This window comes from Macaca nemestrina, chromosome 10 (assembly GCF_043159975.1).
Source record: "Macaca nemestrina isolate mMacNem1 chromosome 10, mMacNem.hap1, whole genome shotgun sequence".
NCBI lineage: Eukaryota > Metazoa > Chordata > Mammalia > Primates > Cercopithecidae > Macaca > Macaca nemestrina.
In genome coordinates this window covers 22,801,663-22,822,979 of record NC_092134.1, presented here as the reverse complement: position 1 = coordinate 22,822,979, position 21,317 = coordinate 22,801,663, and the positions used below count along the sequence as shown (strand labels likewise).

General features: G+C 43.4%; 1 protein-coding gene across 2 annotated transcripts; it reads left to right on the top strand.

Moving 5' to 3' along the window:
• The first annotated feature begins 7 nt into the window (after positions 1–7).
• LOC105493423 (family with sequence similarity 216 member A) lies at positions 8–21,261 on the top strand. Of its 2 annotated transcripts, XM_011761044.3 has the most exons (7): positions 12–287; positions 4,426–4,466; positions 15,039–15,160; positions 16,930–17,059; positions 17,141–17,324; positions 18,481–18,563; positions 20,895–21,261. In XM_011761044.3, exons 1-7 carry the CDS (start codon positions 196–198, stop codon positions 21,011–21,013), a joined length of 771 nt encoding a protein of 256 aa, XP_011759346.2. In that variant the 5' UTR covers positions 12–195; the 3' UTR covers positions 21,014–21,261. The 2 variants fall into 2 exon arrangements, with proteins under 2 accessions (XP_070927217.1, XP_011759346.2); XM_071071116.1 differs by lacking the exons at positions 18,481–18,563; positions 20,895–21,261 and having other exon boundaries at positions 8–287; positions 17,141–17,898.
• The last annotated feature ends 56 nt before the right edge of the window (positions 21,262–21,317 follow it).

Genomic DNA, 21,317 nt, shown 5'->3' with positions numbered 1-21,317 from the left:
CTCCGGGGTCGCGGATCTGCCCGCCCCGCTCTCCCGAAGCTCTTCGGGCAGTGTCCGAACGGCTTCGGAGGGGCGAGAAGCCGGCATCTGAACCGCCTCTCCGGAATACCAGCCGCCTGACGCACGCGTGCTGTCAGGGAAGGGACGCTGGGACAGCTGCTCCCGCACACGGCTCGCGGTCTCGGCGCCGCGGAGATGCCGGGCCAGGGTCCTGGGTCCGACTGGACGGAGCGTAGCTCTTCTGCAGAGCCGCCCGCAGTGGCCGGGACCGAGGGTGGCGGCGGCGGGTGAGGTTGGGGGCCCCGGGACAAGGGGTGGCAGCGTGGGGCCCCCGGGTCGTGAGCCCCGTGAGGAGGGCTGCGGCCGGCCGTGCGTCTCGGGCTGGCTCCGGTGCCCTCAAGTGAGAGGCGGGGAACAGTTGTGTTGTGGACGGGAGGGAAGAGGGGAGGACTGCCTCGCGGTTGAGGGAGGGCCTCTGAGGGAAGCCTCAGAGGAGCGTTTGGTGCAGTGGCCACGAGGTGACTGCGACAGTCGCCCGCGTGCATCTCTCTGCCCCGAGGGGGCGCTGCGAGCCCTACTGGGACATTTGCTGTCTGGCACAGGACGGTGTGTCCACCGAAAGGCGAGGCGGCGGGAACAGAGGAGGAAGATGTCCCCCAGTTCAGCTGGGGGCGTCCAGGCCCATAAACCAGTTCCTTCCCTCTTGTGACATGAGCCACCTTTCTGTCAAACGGGGATTTCTTTCTTTTTGTTTTCTTTTTTTTCTTTTCTTTTCTTTCTTTTTTTTTGAGTGTGAGACAGAGTCTCGCTCTGTTGCCCAGGCTGGAGTGCAGTGGTGCGATCTCGGCTCACTGCAACCTCAGCCTCCTGGGTTCAAGTGATTCTCCTACCTCAGCCTCCCGAGTAGCTGGGATTACAGGCGCCTGCCACCACTCCCGGCTAATTTTTGTATTTTTAGTAGAGACGCGGTTTCACCATGTTGGCCAGGCTTGTGCCGAACCTCTGACCTCAAGTGAGCCGCCCGCCTCGGCCTCCCAAAGTGCTGGGATTACAGGGTGAACCATTGCGCCCGACCTCAAACGAGAGTTTCTAATCGCCAGTGAGACCAATGACTGAATATCCAAGGTGCCCTGATCTTGACATTTTTCTTCACATACTGAAGTTCCTTTTTTTACAAATCTATTTCGTCTTGAGCAGGTTTTTACATCTATTTCCTGGATAGTGAAGACAATGAGCTGTTGAAGTCACTGCTGGAGACTCTACTTCCTCTTCCTCTCCCTCCTTTATTTCCTAAAAGCAAGAACTGCGATATGTTTGCCGTTCAGTACAACCCACAGTGAGGGCCCCTGTTGCACCCGTGGCCATCCTTTTTTGTTTTTGAGACGGAGTCTCGCTCTGTCGCCCAGGCTGGAGGGCAGTGGTGCGATCTTGGCTCACTGCAAGCTCTGCCTCCTGGGTTCATGCCATTCTCCTCCCTCAGCCTCCCGAGTAGCTGGTATTACAGGCGCGTGCCACCACGCCCGGCTAATTTTTTGTATTTTTAGTAGAGACAGGGCTTCACCGTGTTAGCCAGGATGGTCTCCATCTGACCTCGTGATCCACCCGCATGGCCATCCTTTTTGTATCTGGTGCTACTGAAGACTTCTTAAAGATGGGATGGAGTCTTCTTGGGTTTCTTTTCTGTTCTTCATAATCCTTGGCCGACTGCTGGATCCTAGTGTATCAGGAGATACATTAACTTTTTTTCTTTTTTTTGAAACGGAGTCTCCCTCTGTCACCCAGGCTAGAGTGCAATGCCACAATCTCAACTCACTGCAACCTCCGCCTCCTGGGTTCAAGTGGTTCTCCTGCCTCATCCTCCCAAGTAGCTTAGACTAGAGGTGTGCGCCACCACACCCAGCTAATTTTTGTATTTTTCGTAGAGATGGGTTTCGCCATGTTGGCCCAGGCTGGTCTTGAACTCCTGGGCTCAAGCGATCTGTCTGCCTTGGCCTCCCAAAGTACTGGGATTACAGGCATGAGCCACTGTGCCCAGCCAAGTCCTAGAAGCTTTTATTATGATCCTCACTTTATGGATGACAAAACAGGCACAAAGAGGTTGTTTGTCCTCTCCTTTTATCTCCCCCTGTCGTTCATCTCCATGCCACCTTTAGTTTATCCAAACTCTTAAAAATACAATTGAAAAACTTTCAGTTTGGTTTAAGGAACCCCATTAAAAAACACAAACCAAGATTAATTTATGAAAAGCTATATTCCCAGAAATACAAAATACAACTTTCAGACTAGAATCAGGTTTATTATACTACATCATACAATTGTGGCACGACAGGGGTCTTAAAAATCATCCATTCCAGTCATATTTACTAATCTGAAAGGGGAAGTAATCTGCCAAAAATCCCGTTATTAACTAATGGGAACTCCAGAACTCCTTACTTTTTTTTTTTTTTTTGAGACGGAGTCTCGCTCTGTCACCCAGGGTGGAGTGTAGTGGTGTGATCTTGGCTCACTGCAACCTCTGCCTCCCAGGTTCAAGCGATTCTCCTGCCTCAGCCTCCCAAGTAGCTGGGACTACAGGCATGTGCCACCATGCCTGGCTAATTTTTTGCATTTTTAGTAGAGATGGAGTTTCACCGTGTTAGCCAGGATGGTCTTGATCTCCTGACCTCGTGATCCACCCGCCTTGGCCTCCCAAAGTGCTGGGATTACAGGCAGGAGCCACTGCGCCCGGCACTTCTTTTTCTTTAAAGTCAGGTTTATTGAGACATGATTTACACAAAGTAAAGTCTTACTTTTTCATGTATAATATGATGGGTTTTGACAAATGCACATGGCTGTGTAAGCCCTGCCATGCTGAAGATACAGAGCAGCTCTATCACTCCTTCAAAACTCCCTCATGCCCTATAAAGTCAACCTTTGAGAAAGGAAGTCACAAGAAGGTTGCCAGCAGAGAAGTGATGTGATCTTACTTATCTTAAAAAGGATCACGCTGGTTGCTAGTTGGAGAATAAACTGGAAGGAGCAAGGGTAGAATTAGGAATTTGGAATACAAGAAAATGATATGGTGGCTTGGAATAAAATAGCAGAGGTAATGGCGGTGAAAAGTTCATAACAAAAACTTTATAAACTTGGCGCCTGCCCCATGAACTCTTGGTCACTGAATAAATTGCAGGATGAGGGAAGGAAGGTTGTTTTAAGTTTAGAATTTCTTTTCTAAAAAAAGAATTTGTACGAAATTAGAAACATTACAGACCAACTTACCAGTTCTAGCACACCTTAATTACTATTCAAAGAACAGTCTTTCGGCATGGCATGGTGGCTCACGCCTGTAATCCCGGCACTTTGGGAGGCTGAGGCGGTGGATCACTTGAGGTCAGGAGTTTGAGACCAGCCTGGCCAACATGGCGAAACCTTGTCTCTACTAAAAATGCAAAAATTAGCCCGGCGTGGTGGCGGGCACCTATAATCCCAGCTTCTGGGAGGCTGAGGTGGGAGAATTGCTTGGACCTGGAAGGCAGAGGTTGCAGTGAGCCAAAATCACGCCATTGCACTCCAGCCTGGGCAACAGAGCAAGACTCCACCTCACAAAAGAAAAAAAAAAAAAAAGAACAGTCTTTTCAATACCCAAATCACTTCATTAAAAATAGAGACAGCAAGATAATAACATGGATAGCCCAGGACCCCCAACTACTTTATTGAGCTCACTGTAGGAATGAGATTAGGAAGCTATAAAATTAAGACCCGGGACAGGTATAGTGGCTCATATCTGTACAAAAATTAGCCAGGCGTTGTGGCACACGCCTGTGGTCGTGGCCACTTGAGAGGCTGAGGATTGTTTGAGCCCAGGATTTTGAGGCTGCGGTGAGCTATGATCCCGGCACTGCACTCTAGCCTGGGTGAAGGAGGGTGACCCCATCTCTAAAAAAGGAAAGAAAAAAATCTTGGAGCCATTAGGATTTAACCAGAATTATAGAAAAAAATTTGCAAGACATTTCTGACGGAAACATGAAAAGTAAAAATAATATGCAACACTGTCCTTTTTTAAAATTTGAAATATGTTGGTTGGGTGCAGTGGCTCATGCCTTTAATCCACCACTTTGGGAGGCTGAGGCAGGCAGATCACCTGAGGTCGGGAGTTTGAGACCAGCCTGGCCAATATGGTGAAACTGTCTCTACTAAAAATACAAAAATTAGCTGGGCATAGCAGCACTGGTCCCAGCTACCTGGGAGGCTGAGGTGGGAGAATCGCTTGAGACTGGGAGGTAGAGGTTCCAATGACCCGAGATAATACCACTGCACTCCAACCTGGGAGACAAAGTGAGACCCTGTCTCAAAAAAAATAAAATAAAATAAAATTGAAATATGTTGTTCAGTGCTTATAACATTGTAATATTACATATTATTTATATGCTTTTTTTTTTTCAACAGATCAGCTGGACACTCTTGTTACCAGAATTCTAAAGGTTCTGGTGAGTAGTGCATATAAAGCAGATAATACTTATAAGTAACATGGTTCTGAGAAGCCTATTTGTCTGTAACTACTTACATAATAGAATTTTTTTCTTTTTTCTTTTCTTTTTTTGAGACGGAGTCTCACTCTGTTGCCCAGGCTGCAGTTCAGTGGTGCGATCTGGGCTCACTGCAACCTCTGCCTCCTGGGTTCAAGTGATTCTTCTGCCTCAGCCTCCTGAGTGGCTGAGACTACAGGTATGTGCCACCACGCCTGGCTAATTTTTGTATTTTTAGTAGAGACAGGGTTTCACCATGTTGGCCACACTGGTCTCGAACTCCTGACCTCAGGTGATCCAACTGCCTCTGCCTCCCAAAGTGCTGGGATTACAGGCATGAGCCACCGCACCCAGCCCACAACAGAGTTAAAAATAGATTGTATTAGCATCCCTGGTGAACTTAGTCTTTAAAATTTCAAAGAGCAATTAGGAAGGTTTTTTCTTGTCTATTGGTACAGTATATTTTACATCAAGCATTTTTAAAATTAGCAGTGAATCCTAAAATAACTGTATTTATAACTGATGTTGGTTGAAAAGCACAGAGCACAGCCTGGGGTTTATACATGGATAGAAGAAAAAAATTCTAAATTGAATAGCTTCAAAGAATATAAAATATTTCTCAGTGCTGATGTTTTCCTCTCACTTGAAATAAAGGATAGAGCTTTCAAAGTACTCACCTCTTCTCTGCTGAAGTTAAGAGAGTAAGTAAGACAAGATCCCAAAGGTCTCTCACTAATTGCTTTTTTTCCCCTGGGAGAGGAGCTGGAATTAACTGACTTTAGAAGTGTGTGTGTATGCATATATTTTAAGTATAGTAGTTATGATAGGTTTTAAATGTTTCATTTAAATTCAGTGATATATAAACCTGGGTTCACTTTGCTTTTCCTTGGTGAATATATAGTCATTACAGTTACCTAGGAAAAAAATATACAGACATATATGTGTACATATATACATATATAAATAAATAATATGGTCATTTAAAAAATGTGTTGCAGTCTGGGTTCATTAGATTCCTCACCAAAATTCTTACTGAATTATAGTTAAATGTAAAAAACAAACACAAAACAATTATTAATAATATATTCCAGATGTGGAGGGAAATAAAAGAAGAAATATTAACAATTATCAGTATATTAGATTGACTCAGTTATATAAAAGAAAAATTTCTAAACAAATATATGCCTAGTAAAAACTCTGAAAGGCAATATATCAAAGTGTTTTAAAATAATTACTACTAGGCCGGGCACGGTGGCTCACACCTGTAATCCCAGCACTTTGGGAGGCCGAGGTAGGTGGATCACCTGAGGTCAGGAGTTCGAGACCAGCCTTACCAACATGGTGAAACCCCGTCTCTACTAAATATACAAAAAAATTAGCCAGGTGTGGTGGTGCACGTCCATAGTCCCAGTTACTCGGAAGGCTGAGGCAGGAAAATCACTTGAACTCAGGAGGCGAAGGCTGCAGTTAGCTGAGATCACGCCAGTGCACTCGAGCCTGGGTGACAGAGCGAGACTCTGTCTCAAAAAAAAAAAAAAAAAAAAAAAAAAAAGGAGGCTGAGGCGGGCACATCACCTGAGGTCAGAAGTTCAAGACCAGCCTGACCAACACAGAGAAACCCCGTCTCTACTAAAATACAAAAAGATTAGTCGGGCATGGTGGCTCATCCCTATAATCCCAGCTACTCAGGAGGCTGAGGCAGGAAAATCGATTGAACCTGGGAGGCGGAGGTTGTGGTGAGCCGAGATCACACCATTGCACTCCAGCCTGGGTAACAAGAGTGAAACTCCATCTCAAAAAAAATTAATTAATTAAAAAAAAATTACTACTAGATTGTGGGATTAAAGGTTTTTATTTTCTTTTTATACACTTAGTTTACTTCACTAATCTGTAGTGAAGAATGTGTATTGCTGTTTATAATTGGAGGGGAAGAGGGCCAGTATTCAGCAAGTGCTTGATTGTCTTTCTCTATAGCTGAACTTAAGGATTCATATTTAAAATAAACACTATAGTCAACTACTGGCAGTGACTCTAGATATTATTGTTATTATTATTTTTGAGACGGAGTCTCACTCCCCCAGGCTGGAGTGCAGTGGTGTAATCTTGGCTTATTGCAACCTCGGTCTCTCAGGTTCAAGCGATTCTCATGCCTCAGCCTCCCAAGTAGGTGGGATTACAGGCACACGCCACCATGCCTGGCTAATTTTTGTATTTTTAGTGGAGACGGGGTTTCACCACGTTGGCCAGGCTGATCTTTAACTCCTAACCTCAGGTGATCCGCCTGCCTTGACCTCTCAAAGTGCTGGGCAGGCATGAGCCACGGCACCTGGCCCTCTTTTTTCTTAAATACTTTCATGTATGTATTTCCTTTATTTATTTATTTTAAGACAAGGTTTCACTTTGTCTCCCAGGCTGGAGTGCAGTGGTGCAATCTCAGCTAACTGCAGCCTCGACTTCCCTGGCTCAAGTCATCCTCTCGCCTCAGCTTCCCAAGTAACTGGGACTTTGCCCCGCAAAAAAAAAAAAAAAAAGTGGGGGTATTTATCTTAGCTCTCTTTTTTACTCTATCCTCCAGGCAGGAGTGCAGGGGTACAATCATGGCTCACTGCAGCCTCCACCTCCTGGGCTCGAGTGATCCTCCCACCTTACCTTCCAGAGTAGCTGGGACCACAGGCGTGCACCACCACACCCAGCTAATTTTTATATATATATATATACACATACACATACACACACACACACACACACACACACACATACATATATATATATATATATATATTTTTTTGAGACAGAGTCTCGCTCTGTCGCCCAGGCTGGAGTGCGGTGGTGATCTTGGCTCACTGCAAGCTCCATCTCCCAGGATCACGCCATTGTCCTGCCTCAGCCTCCCCAGTAGCTGGGACTACAGGTGCCCACCACCACGCCCAACTGATTTTTTGTACTTTTAGTAGAGACAGGGTTTCACTGTGTTAGCTAGGATGGTCTCAATCTCCTGACCTTGTGATCCGCCCACCTCGGCCTCCCAGAGTGCTGGGATTACAGGCGTGAGCCACCACGTCTGGCCTAATTTTTATATTTTTAGTAGAGATGGGGGTCTCGCAAAGTTGCCCAGGCTGGTCTTGAACTCCTGGGCTCAAGCAATCAGCAAACCTCAGCCTCCCAAAGTCCTGGGATTACAGGCATGAGCCACCATGCCTGGCCTATCTTAACTACATTTGTTTATCTCACAAAATAACTATCAAAATCAAGAACTTGAAATACTGTGTGTTTTTTTTTTTTTTTTTTTTTTGAGATGGAGTCTCGCACTGTCACCCAGGCTGGAGTGCAGTGGCCGGATCTCAGCTCACTGCAAGCTCTGCCTCCCAGGTTCACACCATTCTCCTGCCTCAGCCTCCCGAGTAGCTGGGACTATAGGCGCCTGCCACCACGCCTGGCTAATTTTTTTGTAGTTTTTTAGTAGAGATGGGGTTTCAACGTGTTAGCCAGGATGTTGTCGATCTCCTGACCTTGTGATCCACCTGCCTCGGCCTCCCAAAGTGCTGGGATTACAGGCATGAGCCACCGTACCCAGCCGTGTCATCCATTCTTGACTAAATCCATTATTATTAAGACGGCTAGAAATATGTGCTTTTTCTTTTTCTTTTTCTTTTTTTTTTGAGACGTTGTCTCGCTCTGTTGCCCAGGCTGGATTGCAGTGACGCGATCTTGGCTCACTGCAAGCTCCACCTCCCGGGTTCATGCCATTCTTCTTCCTCAGCCTCCTGAGTAGCTGGAACCACAGGCGTCTGCCACCATGCCTGGCTAATTTTTTGTATTTTCAGTAGAGATGGGGTTTCCCCATGTTAGCCAGGATGGTCTCGATCTCCTGACCTTGTGATCCGCCTACCTCGGCCTCCCAAAGTGCTAGGATTACAGGCATGAGCCACCACGCCTGGTCATATGTGCTTTTTCTCATTCCATCATTGATTCTACATTTTTCAGATGACTTTCTAATGAAGAGCTTCCCTTTCTTTACCATTTTTCAATTTATGTCTTTATTATATAATTGTCAACACATGCATTCTTATACCAGTCAATAGGTTAAATCCTTTACTTTAAATCTGTTACTTATTTTGATGCTCAAATTATCCCAGATTTGGCCAGTGGGAGCCCTTTAAAGATGGCTCTTGTTCTCTGTCTTCATTGTCCTTTGAACGTTTTATCCTTTAGCACAAAATGTTGTACTGTCCCTGTTCTACCCTTGATGTTAGCCATTTCTCCAAAGAGCCTGTGGTAGGCAGCATGGTCCCCAAAGATGTCCACACTCTAATCTCTCTAACCTGCAAATATGTTATGTTACATAGCAGGAGCAATTTTCCAGGTAAAATTAAGTTATAACCCTCAAAAGAGATGTTATCCTGAATTATCTGGGTTGGCCCAGCCTAGCCACATGAGCCCTTAAAAGCAGAGCAGTTTGTCTGGCTGAAGTCAGACAGATGTGGGGGAGGAGCAGTTAGATGTGAAAGGAGAGATCTTAACACTCCATTGTTGGCTTGAAGATGAAGAGAGCCACATGTCAAGGAAATAGGGACTTTGGTTTTGTAGGGAACTGAATTCTGCCAACAACCTTAATGAACCACTACAGGCTCCAGATGGTAGCCTAGGCACTCCGATGGCTTGATTTTGGCCTTGTGAAGATTCTAAGCAGAGAACCCAGTGAATTCATGTTATACTGTCTTTTGAGTTATAGAACTATGAGATAATAAGTGAGTGTTGTTTTAAGCCACTAAAGTGTTGTTATGGCAGCAAAATAAAACTAATATAGAGCCCTGTTTTTTTTTTTTCCTAATTTTATATATTTAAAGTAGAGAAGAGTACATAGAAACCAAGATCTGGGTGCTAGGTGTGCTTATTTATAATATATTATCATTGCTTCTAGATCCTCTCCAAGGACAGTGCTGGGAAAGAAATGTGTGTACATTTACCTGTGAGCACATACATACCCATACATATCTATTTCAATATTTCTACTTAACTCCAAATTCCCATCCAACAAACAGGGTTTATTCTGTGCTTTCCTCTTTCCACATTAATAGGTGATTCCTGTCTCCAAAAGTGTGAGACCTGACTCTCATTAACTACAATGTATTATTTGCTTAGTCCTAAGATGTATAAAAAAGTAGTTTCTGAAGTGCTTAAAAAAAACAAAACAAAAAAAAAGCCTAGTGTGCCAGGTGCCATGACTCACGCCTCTAATTCCAGCACTTTGGGAGGCTGAGGTGGGTGGATCACAAGGTCAGGAGATTGAGACCATTCTGGCCAACATGATGAAACCCAGTCTCTACTAAAAATACAAAAAATTAGCTGGCCGTGGTGGCGCGTGCCTGTAATCCCAGCTACTTGGGAGACTGAGGCAGGAAAATTACTTGAACCAGGGAGTTGGAGGTTGCAGTGAGCAGAGATCGCGCCACCGCACTCCAGCCTGGTGACAAAGCGAGACTCTATCTAAAAAAAAAAAACAAAAAAACTAAAAAACAAAAAAGAAAAGAACAAAAAAAGCCTAGTAATTAATTAGAGATCAGTATTTGCTTAGAGTTGTTTCTGTTTGAGGGCATATAGTCCAAGCAGTATATTCCAAAGTTCTTGGGTTGGTTAACTATTTATTTGTGGTAAAATATACATAATATAAAACTTACCATTTTAATTTTTTTTTTTTTTTTTTTTTTTTTGAGATGGAATTTCACTCTTGTTGCCCAGGCTGGAGTGCAATGGCATGATCTCGGCTCACTGCAACTGCCGCCTCCTGAGTTCAAGCGATTCTCCTGCCTCAGCCTCCTGAGTAGCTGGGATTACAGGTGGCGCCCCACCACCCACCACACCCGGCTAATTTTTTGTATTTTTAGTAGAGATAGAGTTTCACCATGTAGGCCAGGCTGGTCTCAAACTCCTGGACTCAAGTGATCCGCCCACCTCAGCCTCCCAAAGTTCTGGGATTACAGGCATGAGCCACCGCACCTGGCCCATTTTAATCATTTTTAAGTGTACATTTCAGTGGCATTAAGTATATTCACACTGTTGTGCAACCACTGCCACCATCCATCTCCAGAAAGTTTTCATCTTCCCAAACTAAAACTCCATACCCATAAAACACTAACTCTCAGGTGGGTGCAGTGGCTCGTGCACGTAATCCCAGCACTTGGGGAGGCCAGGGCTGGAGGATCGCTGGAGCCCAGGAGTTTGAGACCAGCCTGGGCAACATAAATTAACTTTAATTTTTTTTGTCTCTAAAAGAAAATTAAAAAACAAAATAAAAAACCTCTAACTCCCTATATACCTCCTTTCCCCTGGCCTCTTGTAACCGCCATTCTTTCACTCTGTGTATATTTGATTCTAGGTATCTCATAAAAGTTAAATCATACAATATTTGTCCTTTGTGACTGGCTTATTTCACTTAGCATGTCTTCAGGGTTCATCCATATTATACCATGTGTCAGAATTCTCTTGTTTTTTTAAGGCTAAATAATATTCCATTGTTTGTATATACCACATTTTGTTTATATATTCATCTGTTGATGGATACTTGGGTTTCTTCCACTTTTTGACTATTATGAAGTAATGCTGCTATGAGCATGGATAAACAATCTGTTTGAGTCCGGCTTTCAGTTCTTTTGGAACTGCTGGATCAGAAGTGGAATTATTAGATTATATGGCAATTCTGTGTTTAAATGTTTAAGGCACTGCCGTACTATTTTTCTTTTTCTTTCTTTTTCAAGTCAGAGTCTCAACTCTGTCACCCAGGCTGGAGTGCAGTTGCAGTGACTCAGCTCACTGCAACCTCCGCCTCCTGGGTTCAAGTGATTCTTCTGCCTCAGCCTCCCAAGTAGCTGGGATTACAGGGGTGTGACACTATGCCCAACTAAGTATTTTGTGTGTGTGTTTTTTTTTTTTTTTAAGTAGAGACAGGTTTCACTATGTTGCCCAGGCTGGTCTCGACTCCCAACCTCAGGTGATCTGCCTGCCTCAGCCTCCCAAACTGCTGGGGTTACAGGCGTGAGCCACCATGCCCAGCCTATTTATTTATTTATTTATTTATTTATTTATTTTATTTTTTTTTTTTTTTGAGACGGAGTCTCGCTCTGTCGCCCAGGCTGGAGTGCAGTGGCGCGATCTCGGCTCACTGCAAGCTCTGCCTCCCGGGTTCACGCCATTCTCCTGCCTCAGCCTCCCGAGTAGCTGGGACTACAGGCGCCCACAACCGCGCCCGGCTAATTTTTTGTATTTTTAGTAGAGACGGGGTTTCACCGTGGTCTCGATCTCCTGACCTTGTGATCCGCCCGCCTCGGCCTCCCAAAGTGCTGGGATTACAGGCGTGAGCCACCGCGCCCGGCCAGCCTATTTATTTTTAAGTGCTTCGTTTTCTGTAAAGAAATGTTATCAAGCTATTGAGAAATTAAGTATTAGTCCAAAATATAATATGCATCTCAGAAATATTGTTTAGTAAGGACACAAGACATATTCTTTTTTTTTTTTTTTTCTTCCTGAGATGGAGTCTTGCTCTATTGCCCAGGCTGGAGTGCAGTGGCCGGATCTCAGCTCACTGCAAGCTCCGCCTCCTGGGTTTACGCCGTTCTCCTGCCTCAGCCTCCTGAGTAGCTGGGACTACAGGTGCCCGCCACCTCTCCCAGCTAGTTTTTTGTATTTTTTAGTAGAGACGGGGTTTCACCGTGTTAGCCAGGATGGTCTTAATCTCCTGACCTCGTGATCTGCCCGCCTCGGCCTCCCAAAGTGCTGGGATTACAGGCTTGAGCCACCGCGCCTGGCCCACAAGACATATTCTTATATAAATAGCCCCAATTTACAACTTGAAAAAGGATTTCCAAAATAAAAAACTTTAAAAAATCTTAAATTGGCATTCATATTATTACAGATTATAAGTTCCAAGGGTCGTAATACAATTTCCAAATGATTTTCTATTTCTTGGTCAACTAGTTAGTTCTTCAGTATGCAAATATAACTCTTACCTGCAGTATCCAATTTGCCAAAATCTTGAATAACTAAATTTAAAGTTTAATACAAAACTGAAATAGCCTGTTATTAATAATATTGAAACAAAAATGTGCTTATTGAATTCAATTTACTAACTACAAACTTTTTTTTTTTTTTTTGAGACAGAGTCTCGCTGTGTCACCCAGGCTGGAGTGCAGTGGTGTGATCTCGGCTCACTGCAACCTCTACCTCCTGGGTTCAAGCGATTCTCCTGCCTCAGCCTCCTGAGTAGCTGGGATTATAGGTGTACACTGCCACGCCTGGCTAATTTTTATATATTTTTTAGAAGAGACAGGGTTTCGCCATGTTGGCCAGGCTGGTCTTGAACTCCTTACCTCAGGTGATCTGCCTGCCTCAGCCTCCCAAAGTGCTGGGATTACAGGCATGGGCCACCACACCCGGCCACAGACTTTTAACTTAAAATGTGTCTTTCCAGTTTTATTTGTAATAGACAAAAAGTGGAAACCACCCAAATGTCTATCAATAGGTACATAATCAAATAACAGTGTAAACATATATGCAATAGAAGATAACCCAGTGGGCCGGGCGCAGTGGCTCACGCCTGTAATCCCAACACTTTGGGAGGCTGAGGCGGGTGGATCACAAGCTCAGGAGATCGAGACCATCTTGGCTAACATGATGAAACCCCGTCCCTACATAAGTTAGCCGGGTGCGGTGGCGGGTGCCTGTAGTCCCAGCTATTCGGGAGGCTGAGGCAGGAGAATGGCATGAACCCGGGAGGCGGAGCTTGCAGTGAGCCGAGATGGCACCACTGCACTCCCCAGCCTGGGCAATAGAGTGAGACTCCATCTCAAAAAAAAAAAAAAAGATAACCCAATGATAAAAATAAATGAACTATTTGTTGCATGTGACATGAGTGGATCTCAAAATCATTGAGTGAAAGAAACCAGACAAAAAATGAATACTGTGTATTCCTATTTATATCAAACTCAAGAAAATGCAAATGAATCTATAGTAATAGAAATCACATCAGTGGTTGCCTGGAGAAGGGAGTGTGCAGGGAAGAGGGAAGTATTATTATAAAAAGAGGCATTTCATGATTTGTCAGATACTGTTTTTCCCCAAACTGCTAATGAAGCTTATACTTTAAATTACTAGTCTCAGTATGTCTGAAACTGAAAACCAGTTCCCATTCTTCTGGGAATACATTTCAACTTTTATTTTTTACTAAAAGGTTATTCTTTTATGCTGTCCACAACTGTTTTAAAACAATGAAATAGGCGGGGCGTGGTGGCTCATGCCTGTAATCCCAGCACTTATGGGAGGCCAAGGTAGGTGGATCACCTGAGGTCAGGAGTTTGAGACCAGCCTAGCCATCATGGTAAAACCCCATCTCTACTAAAAATACAAAAATTAGCTGGTGGTGCATGCTTGTAATCCCAGCTACTTGGGGGACTGAGGCAGGAGAATCACTTGAACCTGGGAGGTGGAGGTTGCAGTAAGCTGAGATCATGCCAGCACTCGAGCCTGGGCAATAAAGTGAGACCCCATCTCAAAAACAAACAAACAAACTAACAAAAATCAACAACAAAAAATGAAATAACTGAAACTATGTAAAAATAAATTTTGATAAATTTCTGCAGTCTTTCATGTTAACACTACATCTCCAAAGGGATAACATTTGTGTTACTCTAGTCTAATACAGAATAGAATTTTAAGGCCGGGTGCAGTGGCTCACACATGTCAGCTACTTGGGAGGCAGAGGCGGGAGAATCGCTTGAGCCCAGGAGTTTGAGGCTGCAGTGAGCTGTGATTATGCCACTGCACTTCAGCCTGGGCGTCAGAGCAAGATCCCATCTCTTAAAAAAAGATTTAAAAAACTATATACTAAAGTTAGGCCGGGCGCAGTGGCTCATGCCTGTAATCCCAACACTTTGGGAGGCCGAGGTCTGGAGATTGAGACCATCCTGGCTGACATGGTAAAACCCTGTCTCTACTAAAAATACAAAAAATTAGCCAGGCATGCTGGCGGGTGCCTGTAGTCCCAGCTACTCGGGAGGCTGAGGCAGAAAAATGGTGTGAACCCAGGAGGCAGAACTTGCAGTGAGCCGAGATCGCGCTACTGCACTCCAGCCTGGGGGACAGAGCGAGACTCTGTCTCAAAAAACAAACAAAAAAACCAAAAAAAAACCTATATACTAAAGTTAAATAATAATTACTGTAAATTGCTAAAGCACAAATCCTGCATGTATATTTTCTCTTTAGTATGTTTCTGACATGATAAAGTTACTGTCAACACTTTGTATCTCAGCTGAGTTCAAAATAATGTATTATATATAAAATATTTACAAGTATTTTTGATGTTGTTTGTGTGCTGTGAAACCAAATGTCATATCATACAGTCTCTTCAAATTTAAGTCTGAGTTAAAATATTCAATACTACTCCAGGATAATCACTGACACATGTCAATATCTAGATCTTAATAATTCAATTTGTTGAACTGATCTTTGCCTCTGAAATTCACATGAGGTCTTTGCCTACAGAGAGAATCAAAGATGGATACAAAGTGAACTCACACACAGCTAAGCTGCAAGAGTTATGGAAAACTCCCCAAAATCAAACAATCCACCTCCCTAAATCAATGATGGATGCGTCCTTTTTCAAGGTATGCTAACAGGGACATATTTAAATACCAATGCTCTTTGTATTCAGAGCCAAACTTTTTACTGAAGATGAGCTGCTTAGAGGGCGAAGTACTGCAGATGACAAGGCATATGCAGTATAATTGTCTAGGAGTCAATAAATGTCTTTGGGTAAACTCATGAATGAATGTAAGGATTATACATTCTTTATCATAAGAGTTCTTTCGCCGGGCGCGGTGGCTCAAGCCTGTAATCCCAGCACTTTGGGAGGCTGAGACGGGTGGATCACGAGGTCAGATCCAGACCATCCTGGCTAACACGGTGAAACCCCATCTCTACTAAAAAATACAAAAAACTAGCCGGGCGAGGTGGCAGGCGCCTGTAGTCCCAGCTACTTGGGAGGCTGAGGCAGGAGAATGGTCTAAACCCGGGAGGCGGAGCTTGCAGTGAGCTGAGATCCGGCCACTGCACTCCAGCCTGGGTGACAGAGCGAGACTCCGTCACAAAAAAAAAAAAACAAAAAAGAGTTCTTTCAGGGTTTTATGATACTTCATATCTAATGTATCTTTACTGAGGGGAAGCTTAATGCCCCAACCACGGAGATGCTCAAGAAAAGTTCCATCCTAGAAACAGAAACCCAACTTCACACAGATTTCACTCAAGGACTAAAAAATTAAGAAGAAAGCAGGTAAAGAAAATGGCAGTAATTAACTAGTAGGGTTTAAAAAAAAGAAAAATAAATAAAAGAAAATGGCAGTAAGGATTTTACAATGGTTATCTGTATCCCATTAATGATTGTAACTACTGAAAATATCTCTAGAGCAATGTGAATTAGGGTAAATTTTTCTAACATTTTGATTTTTCTTTGAACTTACCACATATTCAGTAAAGTAAATCTTGTGTATGTGTGTGTATATATATATATATATATATATATATAGTGGAATCTTACATCTTTTTTTTTTTTTTTTTTTTTGAGACGGAGTCTTGCTGTGTCTCCCAGACTGGAGTGCAGTGGCATGATCTCGGCTCACTGCAAGCTCCGCCTCCCTGGTTCACGCCGTTCTCCCGCCTCAGCCTCCTGAGTAGCTGGGACTACAGGCGCCCGCCACCACGCCTGGCTAACTTTTTGTATTTTTAGTAGAGACAGGGTTTCACCGTGTTAGCCCGGATGGTCTCGATCTCCTGACCTCGTGATCCACCCGCCTCGGCCTCCCAAAGTGCTGGGATTACAGGCGTGAACCACCGCGCCCGGCCATGGAATCTTACATCTTAAGTGAGCATTAACTTCTAAAATCAGCAAGTACACTGAAAATCTCAAGTCAAAATTAGAGACGAACATACTATCCCTCAGAATGTCCAACACAGTCAGTTATTCTTCTGGTGCTGGAAAAGAATGTTTCTTCAGTTGAGACTAAGTAGAGTAATTGGGTTGCTTTTAGGTACCATGTTATACCTCAAAAATCATTTTGAGAAGGCAAGATGTCCACACAGAGGCGCACAGCAAGTAACACTCGACAGAACAGCAGATTCATTCCTTCCTTGTTCATCTAGAGCAGTGGCTTCTCAGTCTTCAGAGGGCATCTGAATCACCTGAGTGGAATGGCAAGCAGAGCCACTTGCACTGTTTAAATGGCCATTTGTTTTTCTTTTGTCAAGTTAACGTAGTTGAATTTGCTTAAGTAAAATGCAGTTGGCACAACTCTCCTGAACATTCATCTCTTCAGATAAGGAATATTGCCAACTTCTCTTCTACAATGCAGACTATAAATCCTCTTATTCTGTCTTTTAGCATCCAGACCTCACCACAGGCCAGAAGCGTTACCTGTGCAGCATTGCTAAAATCTATAATGCGAACTATCTGAAGATGTTAATGAAGAGGCAGTACATGCATGTACTTCAGCACGGCTCACAAAAGCCAGGCAGGTGCACCTCCAGTTGGCTTTTCACTAGTTTTTACAATTAGTGAGAGGGTCTTTTAACAGAGGTGATTTGTATCACAGGTGTCCTCACTCATCACAGAAGCCGCCTTAGCTCTCGTTACTCACAGAAACAGCATTACCCTTGCACTACATGGCGACACCAACTGGAGAGAGAGGACTCGGGGCCTTCTGATATCGCAGCTGCATCCGCACCTGAAATGCTCATACAGCATTCCCTTTGGCGGCCAGTGAGAAACAAAGAAGGGTCTGTTTCTTAGTGTGTAAAATGAGGGAAATGCATCTCAGTTTAATTTTAATTTTTTTTTCTGAGACAGGGTCTTGTTCTCTCACCCAGGCTGGAGTGTAGTGGTGTGATATAGTTTACTGTATCCTCAAACTCCTAGGCTCAAGCAATGCTCCTGCCTCAGACTCCCAAGTAGCTAAGGCGAAAGGCACAAACCACCATCCCCTGCTAATTTTTTAAAAATTTTTGTAGAGAAAGCATTTCAGTATGTTGGCCAGGCTACTCTCACCTCCGCCTCCCAAAGCACTGGGATTACAAGTGTGAGCTACTGTGCCCAGCCTTCTCCATCTCTTTTGAACGGTAGCTAAGTGATATTAATGCTTGTGTTCCCTAATATGTTCACTTTGCTAAATTCAGAATAGGCTGGACTTTTAAAAAGCAGAGAGAGATACTTTCTTTTTTTTTTTTTTGACCGAGTTTCGCTCTTGTTGCCCAGGCTAGAGTGCAGTGGTGTGGTCTCGGCTCACTGCAACCTCCACTGCCCAGGTTCAAGCGATTCTCCTGCCTCAGCCTCCTGAGTAGCTGGGATTACAGGTATGCGCCACCATGCCCAGCTAATTTTGTATTTTTAGTAGAGACGGGGTTTCTCCATGTTGGTCAGGCTGGTCTTGAACTCCCAACCTCAGATGATCCGCCCGCTTCGGCCTCCCAAAGTGCTGGGATTACAGGTGTGAGCCACCATACCCGGCCGAGAGAGATTTTCATACTTATCCTTTACTGCACTGATAAGAATATGCCACTTCTTTTAGAATATATTTTGTGGAATTATAAAAATTTAATCATCAGATAGAGTTATGGATGACTCCCCTTTTCAATGTGATTCCCACTCAACCTCAAAATAATGCAAATACTTTTAAAAGGAGAAGCATATGGTTGGTTTTGCACAGGGGAATACTATATAACAGGGAGAGAAAGAAGATTAAGAAGCATGAGTATTGAAATTGCACTGCAGCAGCTTTACATGTCAGGGTTAAGAAATTACAGGATAATTTGGGTGCTGAAAGGGTTTGTTTTGGTGATGTTGGCAGTTAATAAAATCAATTTGTGTGGTCTTCCACATGCCCTAGGCAGCTGTTCACTTTGCTGGCTTCAACTAAGATACTTCCCTTTCTTATAGGATAAAAACTGGATATGCATCTAAAACAAGATGTAAGTCACTGAAGATTTTTAGAAGACCAAGGAAACTGTTCATGCAAACAGGTAAATGGGGAAATTTAACAATATGCATTTTTTAAGATCTTATGGGCTGGGCGCAGTGGCTCAAGCCTGTAATCCCAGCACTTTGGGAGGCCGAGACGGGCGGATCACGAGGTCAGGAGATTGAGACCATCCTGGCTAACACGGTGAAACCCCGTCTCTACTAAAAAATACAAAAAAAAAAAACTAGCCGGGCGAGGTGGCGGGTGCCTGTAGTCCCAGCTACTCGGGAGGCTGAGGCAGGAGAATGGCGTAAACCCGGGAGGCGGAGCTTGCAGTGAGCTGAGATCCGGCCACTGCACTCCAGCCTGGACCACAAAGCAAGACTCCGTCTCAAAAAAAAAAAAAAAAAAAAAAAAAAAAGATCTTATGCTTAAAAATACTATACCAAATATAATTTCATTTCTATTATGAAGATATTAACAAATTTAGAATATGATTTGCTTTTATTGTCACAAATAAAAAACCAAACATAAAATATAGTTTACACTTGAAATTAAAAGAACATACTGGGCTGGGCGCCATGGCTCACGCCTGTAATCCCAGCACTTCGGGAGGCCGAGGCAGGCAGATCACCTGAGGTTAGGAGTTCGAGACCCGCCTGGCCTGGAGAAACTCCCATCTCTACTAAAAATACAAAACTTAGCTGGACGTGATGGCAGGCGCCTGTAATCCCAGCTACTCAGGAGACTGATCGCTTGAACCTGGGAGGCAGAGGTGGGAGTAAGCCGAGATGGTGCCATTGCACTCCAGCCTTGATGACACAGTGAGACACCATCTCAAAAAAAAAAAGAAAAAAAGAACATACTGCTCAAAGGAGTAAGATTCAAGGTATTTCTAATGCTAAAGATATTTACAATGTCAAGGTCAGAGACTTAGTAGAGAATGAATTTGTCAGAACCCAGAACCACAAACATGACTTTCTCAAGCAATAGCACTTCTTTTATGAGTTAGTGCTATTTTTTGATGAACAGCATATTTTGTATAGCATCTATTAGTTTACAAAGGGCTATATCTCTTATAGTAGGCCCTTCTTATCCATGGGGAATATGTTCCAAGACCCCCAGTGGATGGCTAAAATCTTGGATACTACTGAACCCTATATATACTTTGTTATTTCCTGTAAATACATATCTATGATAAAGTTTTAATAGGCATATAGATTAACAACAATAAATAGAACAATTTTATACCAATATACTGTAATAAAAGTTATGTGAATGTGGTCTCTCTCAAAATATCTTATACTGTACCTTGGAAAGCAAAACTGTGAATAAGGAGGGACTTCTGTATACCATTTTGTTTGATATTCAACAAAACAGTGGAGGCAAGCCAAGCAGGTGATATTACCAAAATTTTACAGCTGCAACTCAAACAAATCCAGACTTTGGAAGGATCAGCATAAAAGATCCTTCTACCACAAGAACAAAATACTGCAAAATGAAAAAGGGAAGACAGACTGAATGATCAGAAGTGTTCCTGAGAACTAATAATGTTAAACCATATTAAGTAGTTTCCTAGTTATCAGCATAGTGAAGTAGGGAGGTGGGTAAGAAGTAGGGAAGTTGGCCAGGCACAGTGGCTCACGCCTGTAATCTCAGCACTTGGGAGTCCAAGGCCGGCAGATCACCTGAGGTCAGGAGTTCGAGACCAACCTGACCAACATGGAGAAACCCCATCTCTACTAAAAACACAAAATTAGCCGGGCGTGGTAGCACATGCCTGTAATCCCAGCTACTCAGGAGGCTGAGGCAGGAGAATGGCATGAACCCGGGAGGCGGAGCTTACAGTGAGCTGAGATTGCGCCACTGCACTCCAGTCTCCAAAAAAAACCCCAAAAAACAACAAAACAGAAGTAGGGAAGTTAGGCCTTCTGAATTGATATCCTATCACTGTATGAGTGTTAGCCAGCTCTGCTGTAAATATCGTACCATGCCTATCCAAGAAATGAGGGAAAGGGCAGGTTCCAAAAGGAACAGTTAGTGGAAACTGTAGGGGGAAAGTCCCTGTGGTCCCCAGCGTAAGAGAAAATGCGGAGATTCTGAAGATGTAACTGACCACTTTAATTTCCCCCAACCAAAAGATTTTGAAAATCAATGGTAATATAGGACTTAGTAACAAGAGAATTTGCTGTACAGTAACTTGGTTAGAATACAGTACTGTGCATCTTAAAGAGTAAGAAACTTGGGGGAAGGGTGAGGTGACTAAAAGCCTTGAAAATTTCAGTCAATTTGTCTTTACTACAGGCTTATTAATAAGCCACGTCATTTTGAAAGTTGTACTTAGAGCTTTATTTCCAAAACAGAAAATTGTACATTCTTATTTTTCCTTCAGTTTCTTCAAATGATTCTGAATCATACATGAGTGAAGAAAAAAAGGAAGAAGATTTACTAAATAAGTTTATGCAATCAATGTCAATTGAAGAACAGGGAGAACATCTGATGTTAACTTGACAGTCTTGTCTTGTGTATTGAATTCGTACCAAAGGTGAGGGTAAGGGGTTGTGGGTTGTGTCCTGTATGTTTAGGATGGTATTGTTATTCATTAAATCATTAAGTAATTTTGGTTTGTTCAGAAACTTAAAACAATGTAATTGGTCTGATGTAGTTCCATGTACCAATGATATTTATGTAAGAAAATTTACATGTAACATATACTTGTACTTCTAGCTAGATACAATTAAAATTTTTCTTGCATTCAATATTGAATTACTTTTCTTTAAATCTGACAAATGCATCATATTTCTCTGTTCACAGT